Below are 24,793 nucleotides of genomic sequence, written 5' to 3'. Positions count from 1 at the left end.
ATTCACTGTACATAAAAACACCAAGAATCTTCTCAGGAAAACAGCACAGGGGGATTTTTACTGGTATATTTACACAGGTTTGCACCTCAGAAAATTTTGCAGTGAACATGCAGAAAGTTTCCTTTCTTCCCCTGGGATCCTTATCCTTTGATCTCCAATGGTTCTTCTCCTTTCCTCTCTTCTTATTTTTTAAACCTTTTTGACACCCACATGCCGTTTTGTTATCTTACCCTTTTATTTCACAGCAGCATTGTGGCAGATGGTTTATAATTATAAAATTATAGCTGCTGGCCAAGTAAGATAGCTTTTATCAGGAGGAAATATATGCCCTGGTGAAATGTCATTACATGTCATTAGATCTGATCCAGAGGAACCCTTTTTTTTTTTTTTTTGTCCTACAACATTTATTCCCTGCTGCTCTGGAAGTCTCTGGGGCCATGGGATGGAACAACACAGGAAAGTCAGGGAAGGTGGGGATGTGGCACCCAACCATTCAGGGCAGCTCAGCTGTAAATGTCACCACTCCTTCACTGCCCTAAGTCCCCACAAACGCAGCAATGTCATTTTTAAGGATCCTCTGTAATATGTTGTTCCTAACTTTTGTTTCCTACATGTCCTCTCCTTTTCCTCAAGAGCCATCTGCTGCCTTCCCTTGGTGCTCTCGTTTACAGGCTGCAAATGGTTCTACCAATATATATTGCAGAAAGTGACAGATTTAACATCATGTACACTCAGAGGTGAGTGTCTGCCTGAAAGGGATGTATTTGCATGTTATCAGCAGTTGATAAGGTGCAGGTAATCGAGATATCAAACCCAAATAAAGTCTAACCACCTGAAAGGCATTTCAATGGCATCGTTATGTGACAGTGGTAAAGCAGATAAACTCTCTCCCTGCCAGGTACAAATTTATCTTGCATAAAAGACAGGCATTAGGACACCTCTAATTGAGTCAATAATGGCAAATGGAGGTTGTGGTAAGTGTGGTAAGGTAATCCCGTTAGGACATTGGACCACAAGGAGATAATTATTCCAGGTTCGAGCGCATTTCTGAAGGATCAGTTTTAAATACATCTTCTTAAAAAAAAAAAATAATCCTGATTTTGCAAACTCTGTGAAGTGTCTCCATGCTTGGCTTGACTGCCAGCCAAATAAACAAAGGGAAAAAGAGAAGCCAAACTGGAAGAGTAGTGGGTTACAAGATACATTATCTTTCATTTCCCTACAGTTCTCTTTGATTATAGTACTTTTAAAGGTAAGGGATGCACTGTCCTGAAACACACTGATCTCCCACAGAAGGATCACTAAAGCCTAACCTAACCCTAACTCTAGCCTAAGTTTTGGCTTGAGGCACCTTGACAAATTTAAATCTTTGCGAGGGCCTGAGTGCACCAATACCAGATTCCAAAGCACATGTACAAGCATTCAGAATCCTAAAGAGAAAGCAAAAGGTCTATTAAAGAAGTTAAGCCAAGAAAGGTTGCTTGAGGACTTTTTTATGACCAAACTCAACATTCACAGGGAACATTCACTTACATTTCTGTTCAGAAACATGTAAGGAAATTATTCTTTTGATAGCTATATAATTTCTGCCATCAGAAAAGACTGACACAAAGTAAAACTAACAATGCTAAGCTTGATTTTCTGATAATAGGACAGTGTTCTGCAATGGCTGAGAAAAAAAAAAATACTGAATCTATGGCAACCTGTAGCCAAACTTTTTCATTTTTGTTACATGAACAGTAATTACATCACTTCCTATTTTTTGTGACTTTTGATAGCAAACAGTGTCTAGTATAATATATGATAACCATGAAGAAAAGGAAGCTGGCAACTTGAGGCAAGTAGCAAATCATTAGAGGACTGATGTTCTGGAACAGCCTCAAATAAGAATAATGGAGCTAAAAAGCCTGACTAGCTTAAAGACTGAGTTTGAGTAAAATCAGGCTGCAATAAAAATCTATTTGCCAGTGCTGAGCATTAACATTACCATGCACTCATACTTTTTCTCCTGGTGAATATTTACTGAGTTTAGGTGCTGATTTCTTTCTTGTTTTGGAGTACACCAGATCAGTAGGTAAGGAGAATCCAATCTACAACTTCAACAGTACAGAATGTCTTCACAGAAGTGAAATAAAAAAAATACAAACTTTTTTCAAAAGTTGCAAGTCACCATTTATCAGTAGTAAAGAGCAGTCTTCTAATTAGGCATTATTTTCTCTAGGGTTTTACATTAATTAATTAAGCAACTTTATGTAGAAATTCCTGAAGAAGCCACAGAAGCCACTATCAGAGTTTTTGCCACAGAGCTTCCAAACCCTGTATGCAGCTAATGAAAGAATGATGTATACCCCATGGAGATGTAAAAATTCCTTGAAAATCCCCCAGTACTTTTTCTGTGGTTCCTCAGAACAATGACTTTTATTTATATTTATAAGAGTGACGATGCATTGAACGAAACTGATGTAACTGTATTTTAAAATGTTATTAGCTGGCAGCAACTGGTATGAAATATTCTTTGTTAAATTTCAAATAATAATTTCAATCAAATGTAAGCACGTTGTTCTTTGAATGATGAAAAAACCATAAGCTTGTGTGAATAATTTGGAGGAAACTATCTGTCTTTTAAGGATGTCTTAGTCTGAAACACTCAAATTCAAAGCAGATGTGCTATTTTGGAGAACTTGAGGGAAATGAATTAATAAAATTATTTCCAAATGGCTCACAGCTGATATTCTGATGGCTTCATAGGGCTTTTTATTTAGAAGTCATATGAAACATCCTCTTCCTAAGGAGGAATCCCATTCCTAAACAAAGCAGCACGTACTGTCCAGTGCTTAATGCAGGAAACTGGCTCGACCTTGATCTCCAGTTCTGATCCTGACTGGGTTTATCACCCTAAATAACTCCGTGCTGGGTGACATGAGACCATTACCACAGGTCATTATCATAAGAGTTAACGAGGAATAAAAGATTGTGTCATAATACATCTTTAAGAAATGCCTAAAGTTACATCATTATTACCTTCAGTGGCAGGTACACACACAAAATTAACACTTCTTTTAAGTCCCAGTTAGGTAATTTTCCTGTTAATGATCTCATCAACACATTTCTAAGCTCTATTGCCTGGGCAATATGTTAGTGGGGGAATATTGCATATTAACTATTTTCCCAATGAATTCCATTTATTTTTGTACTACATTCAAGAAGTGGTTTTGGCTAATATTTCAACCATACACAAGTGGTTCTTATTTGTCATGATCAAAAATGTGGATTCATATATTTCTTGGATCTAAAAAATGTTACCAGTCCTACTGTTTATAATAAAGATAGAATAATGTATAAAATATCAAGTTTCTGTCATATTTAATAAATTATTCAGAAGCTATACTTTGTATAGCTTCCTGAGATCACAGTAGATTTTTTTTTTTTTCTGGAACTAAATATTCTTGCCCTATTTAGCACCATAAGTGCAGATCAAGCAGGATCTGCCAGCAAGGAACACTGAGTGGAGCTGCATCCTAACCACAAGACTTGCTGGAGTTGGCATGAGAGCTCTGCACTGAGCTCACAGAACAGCTGGGGCAGGGCTTTTACAGTCAGCAGAACAACTGCTGTGAAATGGGCTAAAACATCCAGAAAGGACACATTAAAATAAATGGCATTTTACAAAAAAAACAAAACAAAACAAAACAAAAAAACCAACCAACCAAACAAACAAAAAACCAAAAAACCACCAACAATGTGGGGTTTTTGTTGTTTGCTTTTGTTTGTTTTTTTGGTTTTGTTTTGTTTTTTTTTGCAAGGCCATGAACATTAGTAGGAAGCATGAGGAATATTTTTTTCTGGACACAGTCTTGTCTTCAGAACAACTAATGCTGGGTTAAATTACAATATAATAGTATTTACTGGATCACAAATATAATGGGTCTGATGTACAGAGAAAACTCTGCAAGTATACAAACAAATTAACCTAATTTAAAAGATGGAAGAAAAGTCATGAGAAGTACACAGAGGAAAAATAAATTAATATATGTAAAACCAGGTTTCCCTTCATATCAAGGAAGTGAGAAATCTGTTTTCAAGCCATGACATAATCCCTGATTACAGAGGTTTTCTGCTTTTGCAGGTGTAATGAAAAGATTTTCATGTTCCTTGTTTAAATAAGCTTTAAAGTCTGCCATAATAACAGATCTACAGATGGCTAATTCAGTAGTATTTATGCAGCAAATGCTCTTTAAATAGTAAAAATTTACAAGACAACAAATACAGTCATTAATTCATGGCAATTACATGTATTGGTGATCCCAAAGGAAAAAAAAACATCTCTACTGCCACTCATATGGATCAGGTGTTTTGAGTATGACTATCACTCACTTTATTGCATCCCCTCAGTATTAAGAAAGGGCATAATTCAGCATTGTTATCAGTCATGGGAAAAATAATAACCATAGCAGGAATTTGTAAGAGCATTATCAGCCTAGTAAATGCTACTGCTGTGTGCTAGGATAAATGTGCTGCTCCTTACTTACAATTGCAAAAATCACAACCACACTGCTCAAACACTGTAAAGTTCAAAGGAATAAGGCAGAGGAAAATGGGAAGGCATTTTGGGTGTAAAAAATACATTTGGTCAAATGCTTATCAGAGAGAAGGGAGCTGAACAACAACTGCAGAACTGAGAAACACCAGAGAAGGATTAGACAGAGAAACAAGCAATTCCACTGTTCATAACTCCATTTATAAGCTGTGAAAAAAAATCACAGAAGAAAAGTAGTTGCAAATTTTGAAAGATGCAAAACAGGAGGGTCAAATTCAGGTAGGAAATCATTGCTGTGTTGGAAGACAAAAATTAATTTATTCTGACTGAATGGCAAAAGCTGAGGTACACTATTCTACAACTAGCACACAATTCTGTCCTTCTCCCCCAACATAATTCTAGCATTGTATTTACAAATTGCACATGGCAGATAATAAGAGACAGAACATTATCTCCTGCTGCCAGTGAAACGTGAATTACTTCAGTATTTCCCACACTAAGAATCTTCAACACCGTACCAAATCACTCCCTGCTCCACATAATACAAAGCAGAACAATAAAAATACTCCATGCATTTGGTTCAGGTTGGTCAAAAAACATCTCAGATATTACTACAAAGGAGAAAGGAATGTTTTCTACTTGAAGTCATAAACAAAGAATTCAAAATGAAAAAACCAAATCTCCAGAGTTTACACAATGGGGCAGAACTACTGTCTTCAGTAGAAACTCGGGGCTAGGGTTTTGTTTTATTTTGCAGGTGACATTGCACTCCATGTTTACCCACGTTCCTGTTTAAGATTAGCAGGATATTTGCATCTTTAATGCTTGTCCTCTGTAAATGCAATGAGCAGCTTGCTTACACATGGAGATATAATAAGGTCCTTAATTTTCCTACTAAACATATCTCTAGAAACTAGACTCTTAGGGCATGTGTATTTTGAAACCTGAGAATCTGCTGCTGTTTACCAGCGAAGCAGAAATAAATCCTGTAGAATATACACGTCAGGAATGTACATAACAAATCTCAATCTGAAAGGAAAATATTTGTTCTGATGAACAGCACACACTTGAGTAGCAAGAGTTCAGCAGCGATGCAAGTTACCTTTTTTGAATGGTACTAAAAACACCTTTTGATTGTTCTTTCATTTCATTATGTCAAATTCAGGGTGCACCATCTATCTTTGCTTACTGCCAGTATTTTGTTCAGTGCATTAAACATTTGTTGTAATTCTTTAGCCCAATGGAGTGTTAATGTCACACTTGGGTATCTGTGATGAAAAGAAGCAAAAGGAAGAAGTTTAACTGGTACAAATGAGCAATAAAAACTGCTGGAGGTCTTTGGTGAAGACACAGATTGCTTTCAAAATCCTTGCTTTTCACCTACTTATTACTCATTTCACTCAATTACATCTATTAGACAAAGCACAATCACCCCTGTAACAATTCCATAAATAGTGGAACTGGTGGCAGATGGTGGCAGATGCATACAGCTTTAATGGACAGGATAAACTTGGCATGCTAAGACAAAACTTTTAAGAGAAAGATTTTACACAATTTGACTTGACTTTGATTTTTTTTATAAAACTGTTAAAAGAACTGTGAGTCAGGCCATAACTGATCCTTAGGCAAGGGCCCATTAAGAATAGAACATGCCCAACTGGAGCAGAAATGACAGCATGAGCCATTGTATGCCTCTTTTTGGCTTTAATTTTATGTGCTTAAGACACAAACTGTGATTTTAATGGCTCTTTTAGGTTTGAAAATTTTGGGGGAGCATCCCAGGGGATTCTAGGAAATCCTGCATACTTAGAACTGGATCCATCTGGTATCAACAGCACCCATCGTATCTGAAAATTAGACCTGGACCTGAAGAAATGTGACACTTTCCCTGAGACTGGAGATCTCCCTGCACTGACTACGCCATGCCTGATACTCCATGAAGTTTGCTTTATTATATATATTTTTTTATTTTTTTTTTTTTAATATTGCTGTGCATTGAAGAGCTCTGCCTTTCAACACAGGGAAAGGCTCTCTGTGAGCACCTGAGGAGGGCACACACAGACCTGACAGATACATCAGGCTGACAGGTTGTCAGAAGCTCTGGGGATCAGCAAATATAAGAAGTACAACAAAATATACAAGGAACAGGGAGAAACCTCTTACTGAGCCTAGGCAAACACAAGATTTGAACTCAGTATTTATCAACACCAGGAAGATCCATGCTGTCTTGCTATCCCAGTGTTTTGGTTGGTATTTCTGTAGAGGGAAAAGCATGCAAAAGCATGACATGATCAGTATTTATGGAATCTTTTTATGACTCTGGTGAGGTTGACCATCTCATGGAGAGGACAATACGCTTGAATTTTTCTTTTCCCCTATACAGTGCCTAAAGTAACAAAGCCTCTGTTCTTACATTAACCTTGTGGATAACACTGATGTGTAATCTGTGACTATCACCTTTAGTAGCAAAATATGATAATCAGAAATCACACAGAAATGTTCCACATAAGTATACACTGCAAGACTAGAAAGCATGAAATGGCTAAAGGCAAGAAACAAACGGATTTCTACTGATTTTTCCATTAAAATAATGACAAATTTAAATCCAAATAATTATCGGTATTATGATCATGCTATGAGAAACAAAGAGAGATAAATGAAGAATACCCACAGCAATCCTATTTTATTCCTTGACATTTATTCTGGAAATAGAAAATCTATCGAGGTTTACCGCTGGGAATCAAGGAAGTATTTCAGGTACAATAAAACTCAGCAATTTTCTCCTAACCCCAAATCAAGTCCCAGGGTAACTTTTGCAAAGCAAGATTTTCCTCAACCTATTATTTTTCATTCTGCCTAAATTTCCGGATAAGACTAAAACACCCTGATTAAAGCTGTACTTGTGAATTTCCAGCTCAGCTGGAAATGGAGATCATGGGGAACCTGTGCTGTTGTCAGATTTGCAGTTCAATGTCAGAAAGTTCAGGTAAGAAGGATGAGCATCAAAACTACAGCATTTACTGTATTGAACAGCCTGCCAATATCAATCATGATTACTTAAATTTAGTCAAATATCCTAAACCAATTATTAAAAAAAATAGCAATTTGAATTCTGCTATTAAATTTGATTATACTACTTCTCATTATAGATGCATAATGTATCAATTACGCCCAAATATTGCTCTATGACATTGACTGGAATGAGGCATTTATTTCTTTTAAGTACCTACACACAGTAAGAGACTATAGCTATGGGAATGTGTGTGCAAGCTATAGAAAAAAAAAGATATATAAAAGATGTATCAGTTCCCCTGTAGTGGAGAAGCACAGGAAGGCTGCAACACTCCTGCAATAAAGAAAAAATCCACCTTTCTTTGTAATTCAAGTTCTAGGACAGAAAACATAGTACAGAACCAGAGAACTGTGAATTAGGACAAACACAAGGCTAAAAATGATGCCTAAAACTTCAGCAAATTTGTCAAGTGCTTTGATTGAGGTTGAGAATATGAGTCCAAATGGGTATACAGGAAGCAATCATTTTTTCATGAAGAATACGTCCTTTACTGTGCACACAAATTCTTCCTTCAGAAGGCTGTAAATTACAGTATTTATGGAATCTTAATGATCTAAACACAGTTGGAGCCTGAAGGTCAAGGCTGCAAACTGCATCCTAAATTTCTGTTTACAGATGAAGTACAGTATTTATTGCTGTACTGCTTGTGCTGCTATAGTTAAAGGGCTGCCAGCATTTCCATTATAAACCACTATTTCAGGGGTTTATAACTTGCCTATCAATCTTCTGACTGGGATGAAACATGGCATACAAGGTCCTGGCTGTGAGACTGATCTGATTTTTTTTTTGTTTGTTTTCTTTACCAAATGACAAAAATAATAAGCTTAAAGTTTTACAAGCCAAAAAAAAATATTAAAAAAAAAAGGTATCGGGTTTTTCAAGTATTTCTAGTGTTCTCAGGACACAACTATAGCTTCAGAATACAAAACATATTCTCATAATTTCATCAACTAATAGAAGGACTTTTGAAAAAATAATCTAAACAAGACTTACAGTTAGATGCTTTTTATTTTTTAATTATGCAAATGTACTTCCTTCAGATTTTAAATGGCAGCAAAGGACACCAGCAATCTAACAGTGTCCTTGATTTTGTTTATCTGTGTAGATTTGCCATTAAAGGTAACAATTACACACCTTGGCACCATATAAAGGTTGTGTTCTTTTTAAATGAACATCTAAATGATGATATACACAAGGTGTCCTTTACTGTTGCATTTCAGATGATGTCAGGTAAAATTATTCAGAGTCAAGTCAAAGCCAGCCTTTTCTCCTAGACTTTGAAATCTTATACTCTTGAATCTTGCATCAAATGTAATTAAATTGGAGGGCAACAAGTACAGCATTTTCACTTCCACACTGTCTACTTTGCCAGTGTGAAAGTACTTTTGTGCTGTTCTACTGTGGAGAGCGGGTGAAAAATTTGTTGTATTATGTTTGCATATTTAGTAATTTTATTTTTGCAAATAACAAAATTAATAATGCAAGCACTGCAAGAACTGAAATATCAGAAGATCTCAAAAACCTTCTACTTATAATCTTAGGTTTTGATATAATTTATTTTTCCAAATAAAGAACTGAGTCAGATTCAACAATGTTGAATGCTGCTGTTGCAATGCAACACATACATATTGCATTATTATTAAACAGTTTTGTGGCTCCTTTGCAACACCATACCAGTTCAGACAAGACAGACAGCACTGCTAAACTTGGAACATTAGACTTCATCTAATCCCATTTTGGCTTATTTCTTTATGTTATAAATCCAGTCACAGCAGGAAGGAAGTAAATTAGCTCCTCCCCAGATGTAATTATTCTATTTTCTTTATTACAGCTGCAGGGCTTTTATTCACTGACACTTTTGAATTCCCTGTAACTACCTTGTTTTTTGTTTTTTTTTTTCCCTTTGCTTTTGTTAAAAAATGACTGCATTTGTTTTATACCATTGCTAATAATTGGAATAATCCCTCCCATGGCTGGAGCTTTCTTCTTTCCTGCCCCACCTTTACCATGTGTCTGATGTCCACTTTACCTATTTGCTTGTGTGAGACACTGGATAATTTTTCCCATCAAGTAGAATCTAAGAACAGTTTTGCTACTTTTGTTGGCTCTGGTGAGAGATAGAGACCTGCAGACTTCTTTCTTAGAAAGTAAAAGATGGGATGACGATGGTATCTTAAAACCAACCTGGGTAGTGCAGCTGAAGGCGTATCAGAGAACAACTCCAAGCAGAGACAAGATGTTATGAACATTGACTGACTCAGGCCTCCTCATTAACTGAAATGTACTGCCTTTAACTCGCTGAAATGCATCCAAGAACGCTGCTATATAATTAAATATGTTAAATAATGCTAGTGAGTATCTTGTACAATTCTGAATCTTCAATGAACTGTACGAAGTTTTAAATAAAATATAGGTGGAACTTGTCAAGCAGTATTAGACTTTAAAATATTTTCTTCTTCTGAAAGCTTCCTGTACCATCTGACACACGTTTCTGCCACGCTGCCTGGGCTGCCATCACACCATACATCTCGTTAGCAGCAATGTCATGACAGAAATGCTACAGTGCTGCATTCTAACAACCTCTTGCATTGTAATTAATTAATACGTTCTGCAGAAAGGATGTGATAAGAAGAAAAAACAGCTTTAATTTTGGGGTACTCACTGAGGTTTTCTTTTTGAAAGCAGTTCTGCAAACCAAGCAGTGGTGACTACCATTTTAGGAACACCATGTACTGTACCTGTAAAATCCTGGAGGAGCTTGATGAACAAGGAAGCTTTTCTCCAAGCCTTGCAGCACATCATTGAGCATCCTGACTCTGACAGGAGCTCTCTCCTTGGGGTCATTGGCTGGGCGCATCTCGTCTGACTGGAACAGCTCTGCCGTGTCCCTCAGCCTTGATGCCACTGCCAGCAGCTGAGGAACACCTGCTTCATCACCTGGGAACAGGGACAGCAAGACAGTCACCAGTGATTCACAGACCACTTATTACTCCTAGCTTCCAAGTCAAAATTAATAGTCCAATTAAAACCTGAGCCACTTTTCCCCCTGTGAGCAGCATGGAACGGGTCAAGGGAAGCCATAGATCATTCCCTGTAACCTCTGATCTGTTTCTCAAAGGTCAATTTGGGCTCTGATGCTTTAAGAGCTAATAAGCTGTGAGGAATGATTTTTGGGGTACAGCCTGAAATCTAGCATTGGAAAAACAGGCACGCAGGAAGCAACGGTTATAAATCAAGAACTACATTTCCTTCTGAGACTGAATTTATTCAATGCCATTTGATGCTGTTGCTCTTGAGTCTGAAAGCCTGTGCTTGGATTCCATAATCACTGCTCTATAGAATATTATAATATGCAGAGTTTAATTGAATTTGATTCAACATTTTAGAATCTTAGCGGTTAACAGCAATTGTAGAAGGTATGTGAAACTGCTCCTCTTAATCACTTAAGTCATATGCCAGCGAGCCAACTTTAATTGATATCCTAATGCATATTCTAATCCAGTCAATATTTTCAAAACTTTTTAAACTTGAGTGTTAGCTATTGCTTTGTTAGCAACTGCACTCAGACAGCAAAAGAATAAAAGCCTGCAGCACGCAGGAGAACACCATGATTTCAGTATTTCTCTATTCATAGTCCAGAAAGAGAAATGTGAATTGGAGCACTGTGAATGTGCAGCCTCCTCCCACCTGCAGTGCAGGTGAAGAGTGTGGCCTCCTTTCCCAGCGTGTGCATGGCCTGCCTTCATCTTTATGAGCACATGGGAGAGACAAAGCAGAGCCTGAACCTGACAGAAAGTTAAAAGCAGTATCAGTCAGCACAAACATTTCCAGGATGCAGAAATTATCTTTAAGGTCAAGATTCACTTTGCCTATTGACAAGAAATCCAGCTATCCTTTAGATCTGTCAAATAATGCCTTAATCAACATAAACCATGCAGCTCTAGGAGCTCTACCTGAATGTGCAAACCTCAGGGCGTTCTGCACCATAGTGACCGAGATAATTAAGAAAAGACAGTGGTTCAGGACTCAAGTTCAATGAATTATCAACTTCCTTGTCTAAGATACACATGGAAAAAATCACAAATAGTAATTGGGGAACACTGACATGGTTTAACCTCAGCTGGCAAGTAAGTACCATGCAGCTGCTCACTTACACCCACTGGCTTCCCTGATGGAATGGGGAAAGAATCAAAAAGTTAAAAACTATGGGTTAAGATTAGAACTGTTTAATAATTGATATATAATGATGATGATAATAATAAGAATAGTAATAATATAGCATCAAAAAGGGAGAAAACCAAAAGAGAGACATAAAACCCAAGACAGACAAATGATGAGCAGTTTTATTGGGCTGACCATGTTCAACGTGGCCCCGGCAGCAATCAGCCTCCTTGGCCACCTCAGTTTAAACTGAGCATAATGTTCTCTGGTATGAGATATGGCCAGCTCAGGTCAGCTGTCCTGACCATGCTCCCTCCCAGCTTCATCTAACTCCTCTCTGGCAAAACATGGGAACCTGGAAAGTCCTCAGGGTAAGCAGCACCAAGGAACAACTGAAACATCAGTCAGTTACCCACCTTCATCTCATCCTAAATCCAAAACACAGTACAAGCTATGGGAAGAAAATTAACTCTATTCTAGTTAAAATCAGGATAAACACCAATCCATTTCTCAAATTGTTCATAGTTGGTCTGAAAGGTGAGCACGTAATAGGAATGGAAAAGCAAACAGGTGTAACTAAGAAATCCAAGGAAATGCCTGAATATAATATATTCTTCCTCCCATACGGAAAAAGAGATTTGCTACTGGATACAAAGTAAAAGGAAAAGGAGTTCATAGATCACGTAAACTCATGTCATTCAACTGACTAGCACATTCCAATCTAGCAAAACATGAAATGACCCAGAATACATGGAGAGACAAGATGCTGGTGTGAGAGAAACTGTCAGATTTCCTGAGATATCAAGAAGAATTTCAACAATGAACAGAAGCTCCCTGGGGAAACAGGAGTGAGAGAAGATGGTTTATGTATGCCCTGGTTTGGGACAAGGTTCCTTTGCTAATGGGACTTGACTAACCCAGCTTTTCCCAAGCAGAATGGCTAACAGGCATGCTGGTATCTTGATCTAAAGGGTTGGTATGTCTCCGAGTATGCAGTAATTGAAATTCTAATCAAGTTAGGTTGATACCTCAGAAAAATATTCTTCAAGCATATAAGCTTGCCACATTTTAAGATATTTGCAAAATACCATTATCCTTCATTTTCAAATCACTGGCAAACATCCTGTGCAGCTGAAGAACTTCCCATTCCCATTTATATAATGCAGGCACCGTGCATACCTTACCCTGGGACTTGTGTTCATATGGAAATGCTCAAATTCACCCTGTTAGAAAGAATCCTTTGCTTTCAGCAAAGCACTCTGTATTCCAAGTAACATAAAACTTTTGCAGTTTTTATTCTGAATCTTATATAAACAATTGCAAATGTCAGCTTTGCCTTTTCAATAGGGAAGGTAAGATAAAGGGAAAATCCATCTTTCTGTATTTGGAAATGAAGCCAATCAGATTATCCTTTTAAACATAAAAATCCTGTAAATGCTCTCCCTTGTTCTCCACAGCCCCTAAACCAACTCTTTGTTTTACTCTCTAAACCAGCACTTGTTAGAAAACACGCACCCAGCCCTTTTCTAATGCTTCAGTACAAAACCTGCAAGGATGGGCAGTGTTACCTCAGCAAACTAAGGACTGAACTGCATCACCAAGGGAAACTGATTTATGCTTTTCTCAGGCTGAGAAGATGGAAATGGAAGGTCAAATGATTCTTCAAGAAAACCCTGCATTAACTAATGATGTCTTAAGGACCTTGTGATGCTTGTAGAGAAAATCAAGCACAAGTGTTAGCTCGTTTAAGCGAAAACAATGCCACATTATTATATTTTGCATTTTGTCCTTTTGTCTCCAGTGTGAATCATGATGAATCATCTAAGCTAGTTGTTTAGTTGCTATAAAAATAAAATTGCAAACACAGGAAAGTGACTCAAGAGCATGTGCACTCTTGATCAGGGAATTACACTGTTGAATTTCATTGCATTTGCTAAATGTAACTGGATCCTATTCAGAAACAAGTTACACCAAATAGATTATTTTTACAGACACTGAATACAATAGCTTTTCCCCGTGTAACTGATTGCTCTTATGAAAAGCACAGTTAGAGATTTAACATTTTTAAATTGTGTTTGTGCCCTCTGTTATGGAAGTACTTGCCTACAAGTACTTAAAGGGAGCACAAATCAGCATTTTAAGGCATGATGCTTGCTTACCATATATGTGAACATGTGTTTGCAGGTAAGAAAGAAGGGAAATTGCTTTAGGTTTTGATTAGCTTGCAAATTCTGAATCAGCTATGATGTGCTGCTGTATTCACTAGGAAAATCTTTCATGCTCTGCAAAATAGGATAAGCAGACCTGGCAATAGAAAATCTGAATGGGAAAGCTTTGTAGGAAGCACCCTAAAGGGGCAGAAACACAAATCCACAGACATCCTTAGTGCAAAGAATATGTTGCCATCAGCTTCAATTTTCCTACCATGACTGCTATAGCCCAAGTAAACTAATCTGGTGTTGCTCCAAGTCTTTTTTCAAAGAAGTTATGGTAAAGAGGAATGTTGTGACATTTTACTATGCATGTCAATACAGGAGCCTGGAGAAGAGCGGGCTCCAGGGAGACTTTATTGTGCTCTTACAAAACTGGAAGAGGGCTTTATAAGAAAATTTGGGACAAACCTTTGAAACAGGACAAGGGGTAAGGGCTTTAAACCAAAAGATAAAGTTTAGACTAGGTGTAAGGAAGAGAATTTTTACAATGAGGATGGTGGAACACTGGGTTGCCCAGGGAGGTGATGGATACCCCATCCTGGAAACACTGAGTGCCAGGTTGGATGAAGCTCTGAGCATCCTGATCTACTGAAGATTTCCCTGCTCACTGCATTTGACTAGGTGACCTTTAAAAGGTCCCTTCCAACCCAAACTATTCTATGATTCTATAAAGTTATCAATGATTTTGCACAGAGCTGCTGAAACTTATAGCCTACTAACACAGAAGAGATGCTTATCCTTGCCCTTCAGAATTAAATGTTTGTCTATGGAAATGTGTTTTTTTCCATGGCTGTTTTTTTAAAGGCTGAAGAAAGGTACTAACACATAATAACCTTGAATGGATACTGAAGACAAGATGCCAGTGTCTCATGACAAAAGAGGTATTTCTGTGTTCTATACAGATTTGTTGCATTTTTCACCTCTGTTGCAGTCAAGAATAAAGGGTAGGGAACAGTAAAGAAGGAAATTTTCTGAACATTACAGACAGGAGGAGAGAATTACTCTGAAAAGCACCCAAAATGATCAGGGAAATACAGTCAAGCAAGTAAAATGATGCCAAGCTGAAGAGCAGCAGATAGCTGTAGGCAGTGAGCACGCAGCCATCAAGTGAATGAGAGAGATCTGTTTCTCTATTGATTTTTCTCAGGACAGAGGGTTTAGCCTGATGTTTTGAAATGTATGGGTAAAGACAGGGCTGTGCAAAGTCAGGCAGACTTCCCTGGGAACGACTTATTGTAAACCAGATTATTTGAAATTTCTGCTGCTGCTGCCTACTATTATCACCCCAAGTACTTCAGCTGCTGTAACATCTGTAAAACATCCATTCTGGGAAGAAGAAAGAGCCTAACTGATAGGAATTCACACACAGCTGACACTGAGTCAACCAAAGAGCTTTAAATCACGGCTCTTGCACTTCATCCCTCCTTAATTAGTCTTCATAAGCTTCTGCCTCTCAGCCAGTGCCTATCCAGCAGCCTGTGCTGACAGCCACCAGTGGGGATCTCACCTCACCTCCCTGGAGCTGCACAGACACAATCCAGAGCTGGGGCACAGACACCAATTTTGAAAAGTTTGCATAAGCCCAAGCGACTGGCAATAATAAATGACACCAGCATCAACAGCACCCAAGTAGGGGACACCACCAACCTGGCAGACTTTATTTTTGTGAACTGGGTGGCTGAACTTGCTATTGCTGGGACAGTCAGGTGCAAAGGTACAGAAATGCTTTTAATCCTAAAGAGATGCCTGAGAATCTCCATCATCTACCCCTGAAACTCGCTGTAACATATACTAGATTTTGAAGACAGGCTACAAAGAACACAGTACTAAGAGCCTTCAGCAGAAAATACAGAAAAAGTTCCAGATAAAAATGTTAGTATACATACAAAACACTTCCATACAAATGACTGTACATTTTTACTTGCATATACATACAAAGCACTTCTAACAGCGTACAAATTAAGCTTCTAACAGCTTAAAAACACTGTATCATTCACACGCCAGATCTGACATCTTGTCTGCACCCTACCCCAAAAGATAAAGTGGATTTTTCTTTTCACTGGATGCAAAACATAGCAAGATATTAATGTATTTGATTCAAGTTAAAACAGGTCTTGATTTTAAATGTATGGAAGGCACAATTCCCACATAACTTTAAAATGTAGCTAATGATAATGTTCTAAGAAGTCACATATTTATGAATTTGTCTAAAGTATCACATCTGTGGACAGGTAACAGTCTGAGTAGCCCTGGGGACCTGGATTTCAGTCTTGGAACCCCCACCTCCCATCATTTATGACCATAAGGTTTCCTGTTAAACATCAGACCATCAGCAGAGGCAGAAAAAGAAATCTCTCCGGCCCAACCCTTCTTTTCAAAGAAACCCAAAAGCAGTGGTTTGTTCCCAGGAGTTCTGGTGTGTGCAAGGGGAGAGAGCACATGTCACTTACAGCCTCCTCCCCATCTTTCTGAGGAACAGGCCATGAGCCATATGGACCTGCTGGGGATGACATTGCTCACCATCCACACTATCCTGAATGGAAGAAATGAAATGGTCTGTGAAGTGCTGAGTAATATCCCATGGAATTTAGCAGAGCTAATTGCACAGACACCACCACATTACAGAGTTAAATCCTTTAGAGATGTAAATAAATGCAGTATTAACAAGTATCAAGGTACACACAACCTTTTGAGGGAACATCCAAAAAAGTGACTCAAATATTTACACAAAATTTGACTTCAAGCATGTGAGAAAGTCCAATGGGCAATAAAATCTGGTTCATTGGCTGAACCAAACCTTAGAGGCACAAAATTAAGCCTAATGAACAAATATTTTACATGTCATGCAGATTTACCTTCACCTTTTCTACAATTACAGTTTGCATGGAGTTGGAGAAGGAAACAGCTTACTAAGACATTCCAACTTTGAACTGGAAAGTTTGGACAACATAAAATCTTTTGAAGAATATTGAGTAAACCCATGAGCCACATATAAAAAGTACAACTTCTCAGTTAACTAACTTAACAACATTGTCTTAATGCTTTCCAACATGAAAATAAACTGTTCCTTTATACAAGTCAGAGACAGACAAGACATGAAAGCCATGAGAAAAATCATTAAATGCAACTCCAAAGTGAAAATCTGGGTGAAAATTTATCCTGCTGGCCCTACAGCCTCGGAAATAATTTTTCTCTCCAATGTAGTGGTAGAGATAAATGATCTAACTGAAGTTAGAGAAAAAAAAAGTCAGTTTAAATCAACGTTTCCTGTTACTCAAAGCAAAGAAAAAGGAAGAGCAATAGAAGATACCTCATGTTCAGTTGAAGGAAGACCAGCTGAGCCACACTTTTCATTTGATGATCATCCCCTGCTGTGTTTAGGCTGAACTAAACCAATGTTTATGTGGCACAACAGAGCTAAAATTACTTGTCTTTTTAGATGCTCACTGATTCCAGACCAATACTTGCCTACTGACTCCTACGTCTGCACAATGATGGATGGCAAAGATTAAAGCAAAGGTATCATACTTCTATGAGAACGTATTACTGAAAAGTGGTGCTTTATAGTGTAGGGAGTGAATGAAATGCAGGGGTAGCACCTCAAGACTGCAAAAAGTCTTTACATTTGAAATATGATCTCACAATCTGCTGAAGGATATGTGACGTTTGGGTGTGATTTTATAGAACTTGCTTCTCTATTTGAGAGATCAACTTGAGAGTTTCATAAACCTATAGACAGAAATACTTTTCAAAGGTCTTAGGAAACCTGTATTGTTTAACTGACAAAGTAATATCAGAAGAAATCTAAGAACTTCATGGCTTTCTTTAGCAACAAAACCTGCATTTTATTCAGCATTGTATAATGACCTTATTTAACTAGTAAAATCACTGGCTATTTTTCAAGTATTGACAATATGTATCAGGGATTAGATGACACTCCTCCCCCCCCTCCCCCCCCCACCCATTAATGGAGAACAATATTCCTCTAATGAAAATTACCTTTCAGACTGTTCTGGACTTCTAATGCGATGTCGAGGGCACTGAATGGCAAAACTGGATCAGTGGCAATTTGCAAAGTCACTTGTCCTGTTAGCTGAAAAACACAAAAAGACCCAAAACCCAAACAAATTATTTCCAGCAGATTTAATAGCCAGCACTTCTTTTGGAATAGCACATGTTTTCATTACATTGGATTTTCAGGGAACTGTGATTAAAACCCCATAGGCACATATTTATGAAAAGGAATATGACCAGAGCCATTGCCTTCCTATACAACATTACAAAATGTTCAGAGAATACAATTTATGACCCCACACAAGAATTCTGTGCAGTGGGTCCTCTCTGGACCTAGGATGCTGCAGGACTCTCTGAAGGACCTTTTTGCTTTGTTTTCAAATAAAATATCTCAATACTCTAAACATGGGAATGAAGCTTTTACAGTTTTACTTAGTTCTCTGGTCTTAGCTATTGGATTTTTAGAGTTTTCACAACTAAAACAAAGAATCACAAACATTAATGATCAGAAGATCAAGCCTAGGGCTAAATGCAAACTGACCTGAAAACCCACTGCCTTTTGAAGCGTTATGTGACAATTTGATGCATGCAGATGTACAAATTCCAGACTGGACAGAACACTGTTTTCTCTCAGTAACTCAGGGAAACAAATTCCCCAAAGAGAACCCTCAGTCCACTCCAGACTAGATGCCAGCACCTGTCACAAAAACTCAGTGGCATGAATGCTTCTTTTTGAACAGTTCACAGATAAGGCAGGGGCTGAGTGGCCCAAGAGCTTTTTTCTGCTTACAGAAGGTCAGTTCTCCAGCTTGAGGCTTAGACATGCTACAGGGGCTGTGTACAGAAATACATCTTTCTGCTGAACTACACCTAGCTGTGATTAAACAGAGGATTTCAGTCTCCAGGCTGCCAAGTCCATCACTGTTCATGGGAGCTATAAAAACACACTGACAAAAACATGCAAGAAACTTTCATTCATCTTCTTCATATCTTGAAATTGCAAAAAGGGAAAAAATACCTGTAAGGCTGTGCTCTAAAATGGAATGATGGCTGCAGGTGATGGTGACCGTGTTGATAAAAATGTGGACTGAATAGAATCATATTGTACAATTCTTCCCAAGGTGTTGGAGGAGCAAGAATAATATCTATCCTTCAAAAGCAATATGGTAGTTTCTGTGCCAAAAGTTGCTTTTTAATTTTACAATAGAAAGTAGCGGGAAAAGACAACAAGCCTCAGTAATATTAAAAACAATAGTACAGGAATTGAAAAGGAAAACTATCTCCCAGGAAAGTGGATGAAAGCAGGGTAATATCAGAAATACAAGTTTCCTGGAGAAAGATTAATAGAATCTCACAACATTTCTCAGAAAGGACAGAAGAAATGACCTGGCCACAGACTGGTTTGGGTGCAGAGATGGAGGGAACATGCTGTATATCAGACTGCAGCCCACATCTGAGCACAGATGTGCAGTGAAGCTAGGGAGATTTACCTCTGGAGAAAACAATACCACAGAAGGCATGAAGGAAAAAAAAAAAAAAAAAAACACTTACCTTATATATAGAGAGAAAATACAGGGAGGAATAATGTTATGCCTGGCCATTATCAGTAAAACCAAAGAACTAAGAGTGAACTTAAAAAATACGGTGTCTGGAGAGCTGTGTTAAAGTATTACACAGTAACTTAGGAGGAAACTTCCCAATTCCTCAGGCCATCAATGCTCAAAGCCCCTTACATTATCTAGCAGTGATTATACACAAAAAGTGTCCAGAAAGCATTAAAAACATTGATCTCAGATATGAGAGAGGTATTATGGAAAGACAAAAAAATGAAACTGCTAGGGCAAATTAAAACCTGTACAAGAGGTGCCTAAACCATGTCCATATAGTCCAGCCATAAGCAACTGTAAAAAATCTGGGTTTAAATATCCAAATGCCACACAAAATCCTTCCATGTCCTGCATGGAAATCTTGCAAAATATACAACCCAGAACACGAGCACCCTGTGAGTTGCTACAGATAAGCAACTGTGCCCCTGAAATAACATCCTAATAAAAAGCAGGTATTCTGCAGGGACCCCACACCCACTGAACCCCTGGACAGCACTACTGCAACTCAAAACACATAAATTCTTCCTTGACAGCCCATTTCTACTAAAACTTTCATAGATGCTAATACAAATACATATTCATAGGTAGTTAAGGAAGGGACATCAACATTTATACCTTGTTTCTGATAATTTACAATCTGTTACCACAATGTTTACCACAAAAGACAGGGAAAAAATGCTTCTTTTGTGAAGCAGGAAAGAGGCATTTAAAGAGGACAATACCCTAGTAAGCAGCTTTCCTTTTTATCATTATCTCCTGCAGAATCTGGCTTCATTTTTATAAATTCTTGCCTTATTTCTGTTTCTTCCAAGGAATTTTAGTTTGCTTTCAACTACAGTAGACCAAATCTGTTTTCTTTTTCCTACTTAAATAAAGTGATACCATCCAAATCTTATGACTGACTGAAGCACTTTTAGAAATTTTATAGTCTCTTTCTAACACTGCAGACATCTGTGTGTTAGCAAACAGGTAGCAGTGGTGTTTATTAAATCACGTACTTCGTGGGCTAATCTGGAAGAAATCAATCATGTAAAGGAAAGCTCAGAGCATTGATTTGAACAGAGTAAGTAATAATGCTGCAGAAGCATATATCAAACCCACATAAAGCAGCAAGACAGAAAAGGCTACTGATTTCTTATTTATAGTCTTATTTTTGGATATACCATTCCCCTGAGCGCAACACTGAATATACATGGAAAATAAAGACAAGCTTCAGCTCCCTTTTCCCAGGTGAAAAATGCATCAGACTGACTACTGAATTATTAAATGCAAGAATAATTTAGCAAAGAGTAAAGACAACAATTTTCTCAAGAAGTGAAAAGCTAAAACAGCATGATTGATTCTATTCCCATACTGAAGCGTTTAAAACACTAATGACAACTTCTCAAATAGCAATTATACATAATACACATACAATACACACAATAATTGATGTAACATTTACACAATTATCAAGTCTAAGGAAAGATCTTAAGAATTCAAATGCTTACTCATCCCACAATGATTTTATTATTTTGAAAAATTAAAAATAATGACTAACACTTGCACTACACTTGACTGTGGGAAAGGTGTTGGTTTTTTTTTTTTTGGTAAATGAAAATTTATTTGATGAACTTCCAATAACCTTAAAAATAACTATTCATATAAAATGTAACAATAATTGTAGAGTTATACTGTATTTGTTCTCTATGAGGGTGGGCAGGCCCTGGCACAGGTTGCCCAGAGCAGCTGTGGCTGCCCCTGGATCCCTGGAAGTGTCCAAGGCCAGGCTGGACAGGGCTTGGAGCAGCCTGGGACAGTGGGAGGTGTCCCTGCCCACGGCAAAGCTCAAAGATGAGTTTTAAGGTCCCTTCCAACTCAAACCATTCTGTGATTCTAAGCGTGCTGCAAAACAAATCTGAATATTTAAAACAGGTTTATGCCAAAGCAACATTATTTCAAGGTCTTTTACCCTAAGGCATAAACATCTTTGTAGGAAGGAAATAACTGCAGTCCCTGTCTTTACTTCTCTGACACTGTGCAGATCCCAAAAGACAAAAAGAAAAACCACACACTTCAAAAAATGCTGGTGTTAAAGATGATTCAGTATCACATGACATTTAAAAATGATGTTGAAGGTTCTTTTCTCTTCCAGAGTTTTACAAACTATTCCTTCAGGAACTGTGTATTCTTGCAATTCTACCTATGAGCCTAATTTGACTATAAAAACCAATTTTCAGGAACATCAGGTGGATCCACAACACTTTCTAAAGGACTGTGACATAAAAAAAATACCTGGATTAAACACACACAATATGTTCCTCTATATAAATTATAAATATACTTTACCATTTTAGCTGTTTTACAATGCAAATAAGGAAATGAAATCAAGTGGAGTTTGGGGGGATTCATCACAGGTTGGTGTTTTTTGTATTTCACAGCTGTTTTCTCGGGGAGTTAAACTCGGTGCTCAAGACAACTTTCTTCCTCAAACAGCCAAGCTGCCTCCTAGCAATATAAAGCATGTCTGCTGGCATACAAATTTAATTTTTTTAAAAAAAAAATATGAATACTTTAAGCCCAGGCTAGATAAATGTGAACTGCTCCACACAGTCTCTCTTAGACAGACTCAGTTTGGCTTTGGGGCCAGGCTGTTCCCAAGCCTGCCTTGCAGGTTAGTCTGATGGTCTGGTTTTACTGACAAGGCAGGCACGGCCACCCATCCTCCACTCTGCCATAGCAGCAGAAACTTGCAAGATGAATAAAACTAAGACATAGTTAGTGCATAAGAAGATATGAAAATATTATGCGTGAGAGAAATCGATCTGCTAGAACAAACATCAGCATGCAGTGTGCAGGCAGCTTCCTTAACACGGAACCTTACACTCCAGTCTTGGGTTTTTTGGGTGTTTTTTTCATTTAGTGAAATTTGAAACTGTGCCATATCCAGCCTGTGCTATGCAAACCTCAGTGGGTGGAAGTGCTGAGCCTTTAGGACATTTTTAGTTACATTAGGAGTGTTAAAATCTAAACAGACATCTCAGATCTCTTAATATGCCACGTTACAAACAACATAACTTAAAAAATCAGGTAAACTGCCATGCTTATCCTTCTGTAAACAGTCTTTAGCAGTGCCATACTCCAGTTTTACCTGCTGGAAAGAATAAGGTTCAGCTACTTGAAACCTGAGCTGTGCAGCAGCAACTCCTTTGCATTTCAAGCCCTATGTCTCCACAACATACTTTTAAAATTCTGTTCTATGCACGTTAACAACACTTTACTGACATCTGTACACTTGCAGAGGAAACCAGCACATACATCCAGCAGCTAATCCACCAAAACCATGTGAGAGGAGAGGCAATGTAGCATGCCAGTGTGGTAGACCTGCACAGATTCTCAGCTACAGACCCAACATCCCCCCGTCTCCAAGACTGCCTACTACAGACCCAAACAAGCCTTGGGAGTGAGCAGCTCTGAGCCTCAATGTCCTTTGATATCAGCATTATTTTTTTCCCACGTCACGTTTGCCCTCACACCTGGCACCTCTCCCTTCATACATTCATCACCCTGGGGTTAATGGATGAGGAAAGAACATGGCAAAATTCTGTGCTCTTCAGGGGGATCAGTAACACTGTGTTGAAAATAACTTTCTTCCTCTTTTTCCTTCCTTACAGTGAGTGGACAGGTTTAACTTTTGTGACTGGCTGTTGCACTACCCAACCTCAGGTGTTCATCTTCTGCATCAAGGGTCTCTCTTCCCACGCATACTGATGAGCAGAGTGACTCGCTGAGATCTTCTGACATTAAACCAATTACAAACAACAGCTTCAGCCTCTACACCCATGTAAATAAGGAATTAATATCTGCATGTATTAAGATCCCCTTTCAGAACCACAGTATTAGTAAGCTCAAATGTTAAAATAATCAGCCTTCCCCTCCTATCCCCCCCTGCAAAATTGAAGAAATATTTTTATTAATGCAGGCAAATTTCATGAATATGCTTTCTTCTGGTTTCCCCTATCCACTCAACTTCCTTAATGTTATCAGACTTCTTTAATTAAACATGAGAAATTGAGTCTATTTAAATGAAATCTGTGGTTTCCTGGCAATAATTATTTCAACACCTAGTACTACCAGATGAATGGCAGCAGTTGTGAGAATCATGATAAATTAATGAGCATTTTTAATAGTGGGATCTCAATTTATTGTGGAAAAATTTCCTGCAGAATCAGTCTACACAGCAGGGGTTTTTTTTTGTGTTCATCACCTTCCAAAAAAGATAACGATTCACACAAGAAAAATCAGAGGCAGGAACATCAGAAAACAGCCAGTTCTTCAAACCTCTATCTTTCTGAAAAACCACATTCCCACGATTAGGCAAAGAAATAGAAATCTGGTCATAAACATGTTCATTTTGTATTAAAGTTGTCAAATTTCAAAAATTCGAATTTATTAAATATTCAGTAATACCGTATATTTTGTTTGTTTGTTTGTTTGTTTGTTTGTTTTCCCTTACTGAAATCTACCTTGGCACCAGGGCATGTACTCACAGCACAGATCAAATGATATTTCGGGCTATCAGACACTGAATGGAACACGCTGTATTTTAGGACAGTAGAGGGCTCCCTGAGAAAGGACTACAGGGAGTCTGTGCTACAGTAGGTGAACCAGAGCACAGCAATTCATAAGACATACCTATTTCTGAACAAGTAAAGTGTGAGGTCTTGCAAATATTAAATACTTTATTTCAACACCCCCTGCCCCGAAATAATTTAATGGTGTTTTATTTACTCTTAGCACAGAAAATATTGATTATGAAATAAAAGTGATTGTGAATAAAACATGGACTTTCCCCTCTCTTCAGGTATCCTGTGCACAGCAAGCAGCACTTGACTGTTTGTATCAGGGTGGCACACAGCACTAGGCACCCCCAAAATTACCTATTAAGATAATCCAGAACTGTGGTGGCTTGGGCTGGCTCTGGAATAAAGATCTCTATTTACATGATCCCACATTATGTTTTCTACATGATTCATTATGAGGTTCTGAGGCACTGATAAATTAAGGTCAAAAGTATCCTTTTAAGTGATGAATTAGCTTAAAATCGAATTTGTTGGCCAATTTAGTAATATACAGCACTGAGAGCAGTGCAAGTACATTTTGTATAGATTTCATTCAGAGCTGGGAGTGAACATTCATCCCACTACTT

At 38.0% G+C, this 24,793-nt stretch overlaps 1 protein-coding gene across 1 annotated transcript in view; it reads right to left on the bottom strand.

Moving 5' to 3' along the window:
• NAALADL2 (N-acetylated alpha-linked acidic dipeptidase like 2) overlaps positions 1-24,793 on the bottom strand; it is a 222,386-nt gene that overhangs the window by 4,518 nt on the left and 193,075 nt on the right. The window contains exons 11-12 of the mRNA XM_062499175.1: positions 17,984-18,077; positions 10,349-10,547 (exon numbers count right to left, since the gene is read on the bottom strand). Of these exons, the coding sequence (XP_062355159.1) occupies positions 10,349-10,547; positions 17,984-18,077 (293 nt within the window). The remainder of the gene's footprint in view (positions 1-10,348; positions 10,548-17,983; positions 18,078-24,793) is intronic.

Source organism: Cinclus cinclus, chromosome 10 (genome assembly GCF_963662255.1).
Source record: "Cinclus cinclus chromosome 10, bCinCin1.1, whole genome shotgun sequence".
Classification (NCBI taxonomy): domain Eukaryota; kingdom Metazoa; phylum Chordata; class Aves; order Passeriformes; family Cinclidae; genus Cinclus; species Cinclus cinclus.
The sequence above is the reverse complement of the archived record's forward strand: the minus strand, read 5'-3'. Positions and strand labels throughout refer to the sequence as shown.